The 14,733-nt window shown below is 49.5% G+C and overlaps 1 protein-coding gene across 1 annotated transcript in view; it reads right to left on the bottom strand.

Moving 5' to 3' along the window:
- Positions 1–14,733, bottom strand: part of plekhh1 (pleckstrin homology domain containing, family H (with MyTH4 domain) member 1) — a 159,110-nt gene that overhangs the window by 100,627 nt on the left and 43,750 nt on the right. The window contains exon 3 of the mRNA XM_060828794.1: positions 2,716–2,778. Within this exon, the coding sequence (XP_060684777.1) occupies positions 2,716–2,778 (63 nt within the window). The remainder of the gene's footprint in view (positions 1–2,715; positions 2,779–14,733) is intronic.

Genomic DNA, 14,733 nt, shown 5'->3' with positions numbered 1-14,733 from the left:
ATGGGTATATGAATAGGAAGGGTTTCGAGGGATATGGGCCGGGTGCTGGCAGGTGGGACTAGATTGGGTTGGGATATTTGGTCGGCATAGACAGGTTGGACCGAAGGGTCTGTTTTCAAACATCAAAACATCTCTATGACTCTATTATGAAGAAATGTTAGACAGGGTTGGGCCTATATCCATAGCGATCAGGGTAGAGAGGTCAGACAGGTGATCTAATTGAAACATTAAAAACACTGAGGGGACAAAATAGGGTGGATGTTTCTGCTTGTGTTGGTGGTGGTGGTGGTGGGAGCTGGCGTTCGGACGAGGGGACACTGTTTAGGAATAAGTGGTCTCCTTTTTCAAACAGGGTTGAGGAAAATTGTTTCCAATCAGCGGATGGTTAATCTGAGGAATTCTCTTCTCTTCAAGATAGTGCAGGCTGGTTGGAGGTTGGGTTAGAGAGATTTCTGATGGACAAAAGACTCAGTCAATCAGAGAGAAAAGTCAAACCAGCCATAATCTTATTGAACGGTGAGCTCTAACACCTAAAATGGCTCCCAAGTACTACATTCCAATAAATGCCGTGTGATGGAAATGTTGTGCAGCTGCTTCTACTGGCTTCTGTTACCACTCTCCCTCCTGATGGCCTTCTCCCGGCCCAGGTGGCTTCTAGCTGTCTGGGCTCAGCCGTCTCCCGGAACGGAATCCTCGTCCCCAGGCAGAGGTCTTCCTCACCTTCAGAATTCAGGTATTCCAGTAGCCCGACAGGACGTCTTGCCCAGGAGTGGTGGTCTCAGCCTGGTATGGCAGTCTCTTTCGGTGAAGGCTTCCGGCCTAGTACTCCTGCAGCATGGCGTGGTGGCCTCACCCTGGAATGGGGTCTCATCCCCACTGCACCTATTGAGTGCCTTATCATACCTTCATCGGCTTTCCCTGTGCCCAGGAGCCATTCATGGAATCGTGACAAATTTTGTCTTAATTTGACTTTTTAAACCAATTATGATGTACGATTTCTGTCACTGATGTAGGTGACATGGTGGAGCGACTTATAAAACTTCTCACTGCGTTTTTCATGTAAAAGTACACGTGACAGTAAGTTTCTATTCTACAAAGTCAGCAAGAAGGGTTGGGGAGACGAGAGAAGAGATAAACCTGCTAAAGCACCACAAGTTATTCTGATTTGGAACGCAGTGTCTGAAGAGATGGTGGCAGCACAATTGAAGGTGGAAACCCCCAGGGGATCGGAGTTTAGACATTGGGTAACCCAAGTCGAAAAAGACTGGCGTAGGCATGATGGGCCAAATGGCCTCCCACCGAGCTGTCAGAAACCACAAGGGAAGGAGGTGGGAGAATGCCAGAGACTGGGCCCACACAACTAAAGTCACTCCTGAGGAAATGGCTGACAAAAGATTTTTTTTTAATTCACTCAAGGGATGTGGATGTCGCTGGCTAGGCCAGAACTTTTTTGCCCATTCCTAATTGCCCAAAGGGTGGTCAAGAGTCAACCACATTGCTGTGGGTCTGGAGTCACATGTAGGCCAGACCGGGTAAGAATGGCACGTCCCTTCCCTAAAAAGACATTAGTGAATCTGATGGGTTTTTCTGAGAATCTCAACTTCAGATTTTTTTTTTAATTGAATGAATGTCAATTTTTTTTTTGAAGTCAGAGTTCAGCAGTTGCCATGGCAGGATTTGAACTCAGATCCCCACAATGTTGCCTGGGTCTCTGGGTCCATCGGTAACACCACTAGGCCACTGCCACCTCCGTGAATGACGGAGGGATAAGCTTGAAAATGTGGAACCATTTGGATTAGATTAGATCCGCTACAGTGTGGGAAAAGGTCCTTCAACCCAACAAGTCCACACCAACCCTCCGAAGAGTAACCCACCCAGACCCATTCCCCTGCCCTATATTGAACCCTGACTAATGCAGCTAACACTACGGGCAATTTAGCATGGCCAATTCACCTAATCTGCACACCTTTTGGACTGTGGGAGGTAACCAGAGCACCTGGGGAAAACTCACGCAGACACGGGGAAAACGTGCAAACTCCACACAGACAGTTGCCCGAGGCTGGAATCGAACCTGGGTCCCTGGTGCTGTAAGGCAGCAGTGCTAACCACTCAGCCACCGTGCTGCCCCATTTGGGGTAGAGGCACCCAGTCTCCCTGCAGACAGGGTGCCATTCTCTCACAGAACTTCAATGAAGGGATGCAAGGCCGAGCTCCTTATGAAAGGAGCAAAACGAGTCAAAAGTTGGCAAGAAGGGCCCCAAAGTGACCTCCCGTCCGGATCCCCCCAAGTTACTCCTGAAAGGTTTCTCCTTCCGCTGACTTGTATTGTCAAGAGGCCTCATCACACGACCTCACAGCTCCAACAATCCCTCCCCTCCCCCCACGCTCAGGCCAGTGCTCACCAAACATGCCCGCTCACACGGTGGGACACCCACCCATCCCGCTCGGAAGCTAAACCCGACGTCTATCTATGCCGTCCGTCGACGCTCTTTGCCCCACGCGCAGAACTTTCCAGAACCAAGTTCCGGAGGTGTTCCCAGAAAACAAAGACGCAACTTTTCAGATTCCCCCCAGCCATTACCGCGGTGTGGGATTAATAATTACTATTCTTGGCAACTCTTAAGGCAGCCAGGCTCCTTTTCGAGGGTGCGTAGCCGTGTTAGTGCTGCATATAACAGACAGCCACTTCCCCTGTGGCTGTTATGAGGGAGATACCTGTTTCTCTGCATTCTCTGCCCGCTGGTCAGCCTCAATCACTCTCTGTTCCAACTCCTGCATCTATAAAAGAGGACAAAAGGCAAGGATTAAACTACACGCGCGGCAAAGCTGACCCGACAGGGGGAGACTTGACTTAACCCACTCCGCGTTCCGATATGGGTGAAGCACACTGTGGCTTGAGAGGCCTTAAGGAGAGCACCTTCGCTCAGCACCGACATCATGTGCCTCAGGTTACCGTGTGGGGGACAAACCTAATCCAACCTGCAAAAACAGGGCAACTCAACTCAGCTGGGTCATTAAGCTGCCCCCTCCCGGGAGGTGCCACCTCCCACCGCTGGCAGCCCACCCAAAGGCAGTGCCGTCTCCCCCTTGAAGTGTAAAGCGCTCTCCCAGAATACCGTCATGCCATGGCTCCCAGGCCCGGGCGGCACTGCCAAACCTTGGGTGGGCGGAGGATGATTGGCACCTGCCTGGATAATGGCGGGTGAGCCTCAAACAGGACCCCGCCACAGCCCCACCTGACAGGGAGTTACCGGCCGAGAGCACCTCGTTGCCGTGGTTCCCAGAGGGTACCATGATGCTTTGGGGCTCCCAGGCAACGAGACAGAGAAGAATTTGGAGCTGCTGTAATCACCGGTGTACAATTGCAGTGAAGGGTCAACATTGGAAACCCCGCTCAGAATTCCCTCCTCAATCTCTTCTGCCTCTCTTGATCTTCCTTTCCTTCAAACCTATCTCTTGTGGTTCACTGCCTCAGTTTTCAGAGAATCTCTACAGTGTGGAAGCGGGCCATTCGGCCTGTCGAGTCGACACCGACCCTCCGAAGAGCGTCCCAACCAGACCCATCCTGCCCCCGCATCCCTGCATTTCCCCATGGCCAACCCACCTGGTCTGCACACCCCTGGACTCTAGGGGACAATTTAGCATGGCCAACCCACCTAACTTGCACGCCTTTGGCACTGTGGGAGGAAACACACACAAAGACTGGGAGAACGTACAAACTCCACACAGACAGTCGCCCGAGGCCGGAATCGAACCCGAGTCCCTGGCGCTGTGAGGCAGCGGTGCTAACCACTCAGCCACCGTGCTGCCCTACTGCTTGACCTTGCCCCATTCCTGCTATGTTCAAGGCCCGCTCCCTCCAGCATCTCGGCCAGCGTTTCTCCCTCAACTGGTACCAGCAGAACCTTGCTGCTCGTGGGATCTTGCTGTGCACAGCATTGAAAGGCCATGGTAAGGCAGCAGCAGTGCTGCTGCAAACCACTCAGGGGCTGTAAACGTGCTTCAGAGTGCCCCCAGGTCATGAGCAGCATTATATCGACAAACAAAACACAAGGTCTCTCTTTGAATCTGCTCAGTTTAGCGCGACGCTCTTTGCTCTGGTGTCGGAATAAAAGCTTCCTGTTTCCAGCTGCTGTCTAATTGCAGAGTGTGAGCCCCGGGGCTTTGATCCAGTTGAAATCCATTACAAGGGACTCACTTTAACAAGGGAACGAGAGAATGCGCGCGCGCGCTCGCACACACATACACACACACATTGCAGACAGAGGGAAAGCTGCAAAGTCTAAGGTTTCGGAACTCACCTGTTTGATGTAGGCTAAACAATTACACAGTTTGTCTGAACCGACAATCCCCACCCCCTCCCCCTACACTCCCCACCACCACCAGAACCGCAGACCTCCTACAGAGCTCCAGCTCCTCAGGAGGTAGTTGGAAAAGAGATGGTGCATTCCCGAAATCAGCCCCTTCCACTGACCTGGGCGAGGGTATCTCAACACCGCCCCCATCACCACACCCCCAGGCTGCTCTCAAGTAGGAAGGTGGAAGGCCCCCCACTGCAATCCCAGCTGTAAACTCGGGGCGTCTTTGCCCGCTAAAGGGTTACACTGGCTGCCGAGTCAATTCCCCAGCCGTCCACATCAATCGGGGAACGGATCCCTTTTCTCGCCCGACTTCCCCCGACCCTGTCCTTCCTTCCTCCAGGAAGGTGTTGGTCACAGGACTGCGAGATGTCACTAGCTCCCCCTGCATGCTTCACTAGTGGCTCCTGTGTGGCCACTCCCTGTACGTATCCCCTTGCGGCTGTTAAATGCAGCAGGAAGCAGCTCCCTTCTTCCGACAGAAGGCATGATGCTGACCTGAATGCATAATTCTTAACATTTCATTTTTTTGTGGGATACGGGAGTCGCTGGCTGGGCCAGCGGTTACTGCCCGACCCTAGTTGCCCCTTGGGAAGGCGGTGATGAGCCACCTTCTCGAACTGCTGTGTGCCCTTGGTTGACCCTGAGGGAGGGAATTCCTGAACTGTGACCCAGGGAAGGAACGGCGATATGTTTCCAAGTCTGGGTGGTGAGTGGCTTAGAGGGGAACGTGAAGATGGTGGTATTCCCATGTATTTGCCACCCGTCTTTTTCTAGGTTGAAGTATTCATGGGTTTGGAAGGTCAGTCTGAGGAGTGAATTCCCGCAGGGCATCTTATAGATAGCACACACCATTGCTACTGAGCGTTGGTGGTGGACGGAGGGGATGCTTGTGGGTGTGGTGCCAATCAGGCGGGCTGCTTTGTCCTGGATGGTGCCAAGCTTCTTGAGTGTTGTTGGAGCTGCACCCATCCAGGCAAGTGGGGAGTATTCCATCACACTCCTGACTTGTCGGGTAAATGGTGGACCGGGAGTCAGGAGGTGAGTTACTCACCCCGGTACCCCTAGCCTCTGGATTGGCTGCTTATCTACGACTTGGGGGCTTCTGAATGATTTTGTGGGAACTTACCTATCACCTCTGTACTCGCAGATCGACACTGTTCCCCGAACCAGCAACGTCTTAAGACTTTTATCAGGCACGGGCTGCTCCCTGAAATCTCTCAAACCCCCAGCCACCTCCAATTTTTGCCCCTCAGTAACTGGGGAGCTGTAGGGTGACCCACAATGCCATGAGGGAGGGAGTTCCAGGATCATAACCCAGCCATGTTGAAGGAAGGCCTAGGAGGGAAGGCTTACTTTACCTCGTACAACTACAGCCCTAGTTCCGCTGGGGAGTGGAGGCTCCAGGTTTCGAAGGTGTTGCTGAGAAACCTGAGTGAATGTCTTCGAATCACAGAATCCCTACAGTGTGGAGTAGGCCACTGGGCCCCACGTACTGACACTCCCTCCCAGACCCACCCCAACCCTGTAATCCCCATGACCAACCTACCTAGCCTTCACACTGTGGGGCAATTTAGCATGGCCAACCCACCTAACTTGCAATTTATCGGACTGTAGGAAGAAACCACAGCACTCAGAGGGAACCCACGCAGACACGGGGAGAATGTTCAAACGCAGACCGTCACCCAAGGCCGGAATCGAACCCTGGCGTTCTGAGGCAGGAGGGCTAACCGCTGAGGCACTATGACGACCACCAACAGTGCATATTGTAGCTGGGGCACACTGTTGGTCACTATGATGGCGGAGACGGCACACGAGGTGACAACGACCCGAGGTACTCTATCCTGGATTGTGCCGAGCTTCATTATTGGTGGCTCTGCCTTCAGCTGAGTCCTAAGCTCGGAAATTCCCAGCCTTCCTATACCCGCCTCCCAATCCCCAATCTCCCACCTTCTTCCTTTCGGACGCTCCTGCTTGCCTACCACACTGTGAAAGCCTTTGGCCTTGTAGCCTCAAGCTAACAAAATCAATAAAAGGAGACCCAATGGACGTAGTATGCCTAGATTTACAAAAAGCATTCAGTAAAGCAGACCACAGAAGGCTGGTTAGAAACATTAAAGCACATGGGACAGGAGGTAACCTACTAGCATGGACTAACGCTGAGCCAGCAAAGTAAGGAGCAATATTCTCATATTGGCAGGCTGTGGCTAGTGGAGTATTACAAGGGTTAGTACTTGGGCTCCAGCCATTCACAATACATCTCAATGATCTGAAGTTAAAATAATATGTCAAAATCTGCAGCTAACACAAAGCTAAGTGGGAATACATGTTGTAGAGGAAGATGCAATAAGCGTGATGGATTTGGACAGGCTCGCTGAATAGGCAAGAACAAGGCAGGTGGAATACCAGGTGGAAAAACGTGAAGATATTCATGTTGGTAGGAGGAACCAATATGCAGAGTAATTCTTCAGTAATAAGAAGCTTGTGAGTATCTGTGCAGAAAGGGATTTGGGTGTCCTTGCCAATAAAAAAGAAGGTTCAACATGTAGGTGCTGCATGCTCTGAGGAAGGTGAATGAAACGTTAGCCTTTATTCCAAGAGGATTTGAGTGCAGGAGCAGTGAAGGCTTGCTTTAACTGTATCGGAGCTTGGCTGGACTGCACCGTGAGCAGTTTTGGTCTTCTTTCCTCAGCAAAGATATTATTACCACAGAGGGAGTGCGATGAAGGTTCACCAGATATTCCTCCCACAATATCCCAGTCCCAAGTCTCCAACCCGGCCCGCCCTCTGGACCCGTCCATCACTCCCCCTTCTGACCTTCTCCCTCACCTTCATTCACCTATCACTTACTCAGCTACCCACCCCACCTCCCCTCCCCTTTATCTCTCAGCTCCCCCCCAGCCCACAGGCCTCTTTCCTGATGAAGGGCTTATGCCGATTCTCCTCCCCCCTCGGATGCTGTCTGATCTACCGTGCTTTTCCAACCCCACACTCGCGATGCTTATTCCTGGGATGGTCTTCGGCAAAGTCAGTCTAAATTCTCCAGAGTCTCAAAGAAGGAAATGAGAATCCCATGAAATCCTCCAAAATACTTGTAGGGACAGACGGGAGGGATGCAGGGGAGGTGCTACACTGGCTGGGGAGTCGAGAACAAGGGGGGACCATTTAAAAATAAGAGAGATCCCACTCAGGTCCAAGCTGAGGAGAAGGTTTTGAACGGAAAAGGATTCTGAACATTTGGAATTCTCTAGCACAGACGGCCACAGAAGATCAGTCCTTGAGTACGTTTCAGGTAAAAATATGGTTATTTCCGATTACTAGTGTTGTACATGGTTACGGTGATGTTGTGGCTAATAGACACCAAAGATATCTGATCAGCCAAGATCATTTTGAATGAGCCAAATGGCCTACTCCCACCTTCCTATTTTACTCACACCTCCTTAGATTGGATGGCATCCAATAACACTCCTGCAAAGTGCCGGGAGACATTTGATACATTAAAAGGCGCTACACAAATGAAAGTTGGGGTGGTGCAACAGGACTACCAGTCATTACCATTTGTAAGTGGGTAGTGCCAAGGCAGCATTAGATTCCCAGGCAAGTGACAGCGAGTAATTTCCAAAGGCGGGGGGGGGGAACAAGAGGTAGTTATAAAAACAATGAACCTTTGGGCAGAGTTACAACAACAAACAAATCCTTTCTCAATAGCGTCAGTGGGTTTGCCTGCTCAGATCCTCCCCCTGACCCTGGCTCCCTCAAGGAACACGATCTCCTTCATTTAACAGCATCGAGAATTTACAGCTTTAATTTGTTTCACACAACAGAGCCAGAGCTCCGATAGAGAGCTGCGTTTGTCATCAGACATAGGAGCCTTTACAGTGCCCTTCCATCTCTTCCTCTTATTCCTCCTCTCTCTTTCTTCATCCCACTCTCCCTCAACAGACACAAATTCATTCATTGCTGTGAGACCATGTCTTCCCCCTCGCCCCACCACCCCAAAACAATATCATGATTAACCAACAACAAAAAGACATCTCGCAGTTATGTCAGACTTTTTAAATGTCATAAAACATCTCAAGGAACTTTACAGGGATAATGGTGCTCGACGACGGTCCAGGTAAGGTGATAGTAGGATAAAGCGACAGGCCCTTTAATGGTGGAGAAGGGAGAGAGTGAGGTAAAGAAATAAAACTTGCATTTCTATAGCATCTTTCAGGATTACAGCAGATTTTAAAGCACCTTGCTGCCGAAGAAGTATTCTTGAAGTGTATTTGCCGATTAGTAATGCAACAAACTCCACAGTTGATGTACTAACTGCCACATCACAGAAGCAGTGATGAGATTCCCTGGGTGGAGAAGGGGGCAGGGAACGGTCCGGTGAGAGGAGGGTAGAACTGAGGGGCGAGACTAAGGCTCCAGCAATGACACTCACCGTTCCAGTCCCAAATCCTCGTTCAAGAGGGGTGTGGGCGCACAATGATGACATCAACAGCACTAACTTCTCATTCGAGTGCCTTGTCAGGTGAGATCCTTTTAGAGAGTCGTAGAGCTGTACCGCATGGAAACAGACCCTTCGGTCCATCTCATCTATGCCGACCAGACATCCTAAATTAATCTAGTCCCATTTTGCCAGCACTTGGCCTATATCCCTCTAAACCCTTCCTATTCATATACCCACTCAGATGTCTTTTAAATGCTGTAATCGTACCAATCTCCACCACTTCCTCTGGCAGCTCATTCCATACATGCGCCATTCCAATCCTAAATCCCAGTCCCAGATGACTGTCTGTGGGAAGAAATTGCTCCTTATGTCTCTTTTATGTCTTGTCCCTCTCACCATAAACCTTTGCCCTCTTGTTCTGGACTCTCCCACCTCAGGGAAAAGAGCTCGACTATTTACCCTATCCATGCCCCTCACGATTTTATATACCTCTATAAAGTCACCCCTGAGCCTCTGACACTCCAGGGAAAACAGACCCAGCCTATTCAGCCTCTCCCTATAGCTCAAACCCTCCAACTCCAGCAACAGCCTTGTAGAAAGAGATCAGAATTGAACACTGTATTCCAAACGTGGCCTAACCAATGTCCTGTACAGCTGCAACATGACCTCCCAACTCCTGTACTCAATACTCTCACCACAACTAAGAAAGGCAAGGGTACCAAATGCCTTCTGCACTAGCTGGCCTACCTGTTACAAGATGAGAGTGGTGCTGGAAAAGCACAGCAGGTCAGGCAGCATCTGAGAGGCAGGAGAATCGACGTCCCGGGCAAACCTGTGACTCCACTTTCAAAGAACTGCTGTAAGAACCCATCTGATTCGTTGGCTAAAGGAAATCTTCTGTCTTTAACTGGTTGGACCTACATGTGACTACTCCAGGCTCTGACCAGCCCCATGAAATGGTCTGGAAAGTGTTGCTCAAGGACAATTAGTGCTAGACCACAAATGCTAGCCTTGCCTGGGACACCCACCTCCCATGAAAGAATGAAAAATATAAAACAAAACCTCATTTCTTCCCTTTTTGACCCTACGGCAAAACTATCAAAGGAGTCCAGGGGCTATCCTTTGGATACTGCTTGCTCAGCGCGAACAGCAACATGCTAAATGGCGTGGGGGAGCAAGGTGTGAGGCCGGTGAGGGGAGAGCAGCCAAGAGACGGTCACACAAAGTGCGAGGGAGAAGCTCTCAGCAGCTCTGGCAGCAACCATGAGAGGGTCAACGCTTCAGGGCTATGGATTCTGTACTCTAGCTCAAAAGGTTGGACACACAATTGGCTTTCAATGAGGTAGGGGAGGAAATGCAGCACTCTGTACGACTGAGTGGAGGGCAGGAGAGATTAACAGCAACACAGGGTGAGGCAAGTGGAAATAAAGTCGGACCAGATTCATTCAAAGTAAAGGGCAACAGCCCCCTAAATGGGTACTGCAACAGAACTCAAATACCAGAAAAAAAGGCACAGTGAAGAAGCTGGCCATTTGTCCCATTGAGTTCACGCTGACCCTCTGAACAAAATCCCATCCAGAGCCACTCTCTAACCTATCCCTGGGACCATTTCCTAAGGCCAGTCCACGCATCCCTGGACACTCTGCACAATTTAGCATGCCCAATCCACCTAACCTGCACGATGGGAGGAAACCCAGGCAGACACGGGGAGGATGTGCAAACTCCACACAGACAGTCGCCCGAGGCTGGAATTGAACCCAGGTCCCTGGTGCTGTGAGGCACTGTGCTGCCTTGATAGATGAAAGAAAAAAAAACACCAAAGTGACCTGGTGATGGATATACCCTGAAGAATTCCTGCAGACATGCCCTGAAGCTCAGATGACTGGTACAACAACCTATGCACCAGGTATGACTTCAACCACTGGAGAGTTTGCCCTCTGATACCCACTGGTTCCAGTTTGAGTCCAGGGGTCTGATGCCACCCTCGGTTGAGTGCAGCCTTGATGCTAAGGGCTGCCACTCTCAGCCCAACTCTGCAATTCAGCCCTTTTAACCAGGTTTAATATTTACTTCACTGAATTAAATTCAAATCCCTCTTGTTGCTGTGGTGGGATTTGAGCTGTTGTCTCTGGTACGTTAATCCAGGTTTCTGGAAGAGATTTCCAGGAATTTTACAAGTATGCTCCCGTTCCCGATAAACATCATCTTCGTTCCGTCTGTAAAAAGATACATCCCATCGGGACTGACTGATCATCTTTTTTTCCCTTTAATTTCCCAACGTTTAAACTCCCTCTTCTTCACCAATTTCTATCTAAGCTGAGATTGCTAACCATTCTCTGACCTTTGACTGCATCCTCTCCTGTAGTGAGGGCAGTTGCAAGACATGCCTTCACTCCCTCAGCCATGACCTCTACAATTCAAACAAATTTCCTATTTGCTCATGGACAGCACCGACTGGTCTTCCATTATTGTTCCTTTATTCCTGATGAAGGGCTTTTGCCCGAAACGTCGATTTCGCTGCACTTTGGATGCTGCCTGAACTGCTGTGCTCTTCCGGCACCACTAATCCAGAATTCCATTATTGTTACATGCTTAAAGACACTTTTGGGTTCATAGACTCATAGGGTCTGTTTCCGTGCTGTACATTCCTTCAGTCCAACCCGTCCATGCCGACCAGATATCCCCAACCCAATCTGGTCCCACCTGCTAGCACCCGGCCCATATCCCTCCAAACCCTTCCTATTCATATACCCATCCGAATGCCTTTAAATGCTGCAATTGTACCACCCTCCAACACTTCTTCTGGCCGCTCAATCCCTACACGTACCACCCTCTGCGTGAAAACGTTGCCTCTTAGGTCTCTTTTTAAATCTTGCCCCTCTCACCTTAAACCTATGCCCTCTAGTTCTGGACTCTCTACCCTGGGTAAAAGACCTTGCCTATTTACCCTATCCATGCCCCTCATGATTTTATTAACCTCTATCAGGTCACCCCTCAGCCTCCGATGCTCCAGGGAAAACAGCCCCAGCCTGTTCAACCTCTCCCTGTAGCTCAAATCCTACAACCCAGGCAATATCCTTGTAAATCTTTTCTGAACCCTTCGAAGTTTCACAACATCGTTCTGATAGCAGGGAGGCCAGAATTGAATGCAGTTTTCAGAAGTGGCCAAACCAATGTCCTGTACAGCGGCAATGTGACCTTCCAACTCACTCGTAGCACACTGACCAATACAGGTAAGCCTGCCAAATGCCTTCCTCACCACCCTGTCTACCTGCAACTCCACTTTCAAGGAGCTATGAACTTGAAACCCCTTTGCTGTTTTCTTGTTGCGTCCACTACAAATCCATTCACATTCTCCCTTTCATCCTATCTTTCCCTTTTGAAAAATGTTCCCTGTACTTTCCACATCCAGTCTGGTTCTCTCCTGTATTATGAACGATAATAATCTCAAAACTCTGTCCTGCTTTCACCTTGCTATCTCCAGTTAACCAGACAAGCTCTAGCTTGGGATGGGTAAAACCATCTCACTTGCCCCCCTCCCTGTCTGCCCTGTACCAGATCCTTGAAGAGCTTCTCAATATTTGATTCCTGCTCCGAGACGGAATTTCTGATCCCAAACAACATGGATTGGGTTCTGTAGTGACCGGACCGGGGTGAGCCGGGCGTTCCTCGTAGATTGGGGCTGTCCAATCAGGGAGCCCTGGCTGGTAGGTATAACCAGGAGTGTCAGAGGTCCTGCTCACTCAGAGCTGGCTCTGAGGGAGTTGGGTCAGTGTCATGTACTGTGCATGTGGAAATAAAGGGTGACTTGGCGACAGCATACCAGCCTCTGTGGAGTTATTTTAGCTTCCTTTTCCACCCTCTGGAGTCAGTCTTGTATAAAACGTTGACTGTACCCTCCGCTTTCCCAGAATCCTGATTACAGACAAAAAGCAGATCTGTGTTTCCATAGCGCCTTCAGGCATTCCAAAGCACTCCACCAGCAGTGAGGGTGAAAGGTTGTCATTGTTGACGTGCAGGAAGTGCAGCACCCAGTTTGCACGCAGCAAAATCCCATCAAAAGCAGCGTGGTGACGACTGGGTGGTAGTTTTTGTGAGGTGGATTGCAGGAAAAACACTTATCCTCTCTTTTAGATGCACAGTGGCTCACTGGATAGCACTGCTGCCTCACAGCGCCAGGGACCCGGGTTCGATTCCAGCCTCGGGTGACTGTCTGTGTGGAGTTTGCACGTTCTCCCCGTGTCTGTGTGGGTTTCCTCCGGGAGCTCTGGTTTCCTCCCACAGTCCAAAGATGTACACGTTTGGTGAATTGGCCATGCTAAATTTCCCATAGTGTTCAGGGATGTGTAGGTTAGGTGCATTAGTCAGGAGGGGAATGGGTCTGGGTGGGAGACTCTTCGGAGGGTTGGTGTGGTCTTGTTGGGCCAAATGGCCTGTTTCCACATGCTGGGGATTCCATGATTCACTTGTGGGTGCCTTGACTTGAAGTTTCATCCGAAAGACAGACGCCTGGGTTTTTGTTGAGTGTCTGTCGAGCTGAGAGAATTGCTGGCCGTATGAGTGCCTCGATTCTCGGCCTGGAGGGAATGCAGCCCGTGTTAGATGTTAGGGTGAATAACCCTGTTAGGTGCTGGGGTGGACTGGGAGGAAGGCCGCTTTTAACCCACCATTTTAAAAAAAAATCTCACTTCCCACAAAGCCCTGGGATACACTAGATCAGGTACCAGAGATTTATCCATCTCTACATTTTCTAAGATCTCCAGCACTTCCTCTTCTGTCATGTGAACTGTTTTCAAAATATCAACATTTATTTCCCAGTTACAGGAAGGATATTATCAAGTGTGAGTGTGTTCAAGAGCGACTTACCAGGGATGGAGGGTTTGAATTACAACGTGAGGCTGGACAGACTGGAGCATCGGAGATTCAGGGGTCTCTGTACAGAGGTTTATAAAATTATGAGGGACATGGATAAAGTAAATGGCAAGTGCCTTTTCTCTAGGATGGGGGATTTTAAGACTACGGGGCATATTTTTAAGGTGAGAGAAGAAAGAATTAAAAAAACATAAACATATTTTAAACACAGAGCGTTCATGTGTGGAATGACATTCCAGAGGAAGTTGTGGAACGTGGGTACAGTTTAAAAGACACTTAGGTAAGGACTTGAATCAGAAAGATTTGGAGGGATGTGGGCCAAGCACAGACAGGTGGGACTACTTGAATGTGGGATCTTGGTTGGCATGGACTGGTTGGACCGAAGGGTCTGTTTCGGTGCTGTATGATTCCAGCACCACGTCCAAATATCTTCAAATTCAACTGAAGAATACAACACCCCTTCAACCTTACCCCAACTGCCTCCCCCCCTCACAAATCCATGAACACGCCAAGCTCCATCCAGGCCAACTCATGCCCTTCCATGGCCCTTCACAGAATCCATGTAGCTTCCTAATCCCTGCGCTAACCCATGTCCCCATCTCTCAGCCTGCACCACACCAGCTCACACTTGGTAGGCCTCAGGTTCATGCAGAGAAGAGACAGAATAATGTTCAAAGAATGAACGTTTCCAAATGTCTACTACAGACTATTACAAAACTACTTGTATTGAAAAAAAAACAGTACATTTACATTTCTTCAATTAAACATGCCTTATCACATCAAACATTTAACTCCAGTACTTAATCCCTTATAACAACAAGCATTTGAACTTATAATGCCACTTCATTTGACACTTGTAGCTACCAATCAAACTGAACTGGCAGGCACCCAACTCTAACAATGGTGGCTGTGAAATCAATCACACAGCAGTAATCCAACAAGAGAAACCCACTGATTTATGTGAACAGCATGAAATAGCAAGAAATGGTCTTTTTAACACTCGAGTTTCTTTTCTGAAACATTTAAAAAGGCAAGAATGCCTGGCTTAATGCTTCCCATCTT

The sequence above is a fragment of the Hemiscyllium ocellatum genome, chromosome 8 (genome assembly GCF_020745735.1).
Source record: "Hemiscyllium ocellatum isolate sHemOce1 chromosome 8, sHemOce1.pat.X.cur, whole genome shotgun sequence".
NCBI classification, from domain to species: Eukaryota; Metazoa; Chordata; class Chondrichthyes; order Orectolobiformes; family Hemiscylliidae; genus Hemiscyllium; species Hemiscyllium ocellatum.
Note: the sequence above shows the minus strand (reverse complement) of the source record. Positions and strands in the feature narration are given on the sequence as shown.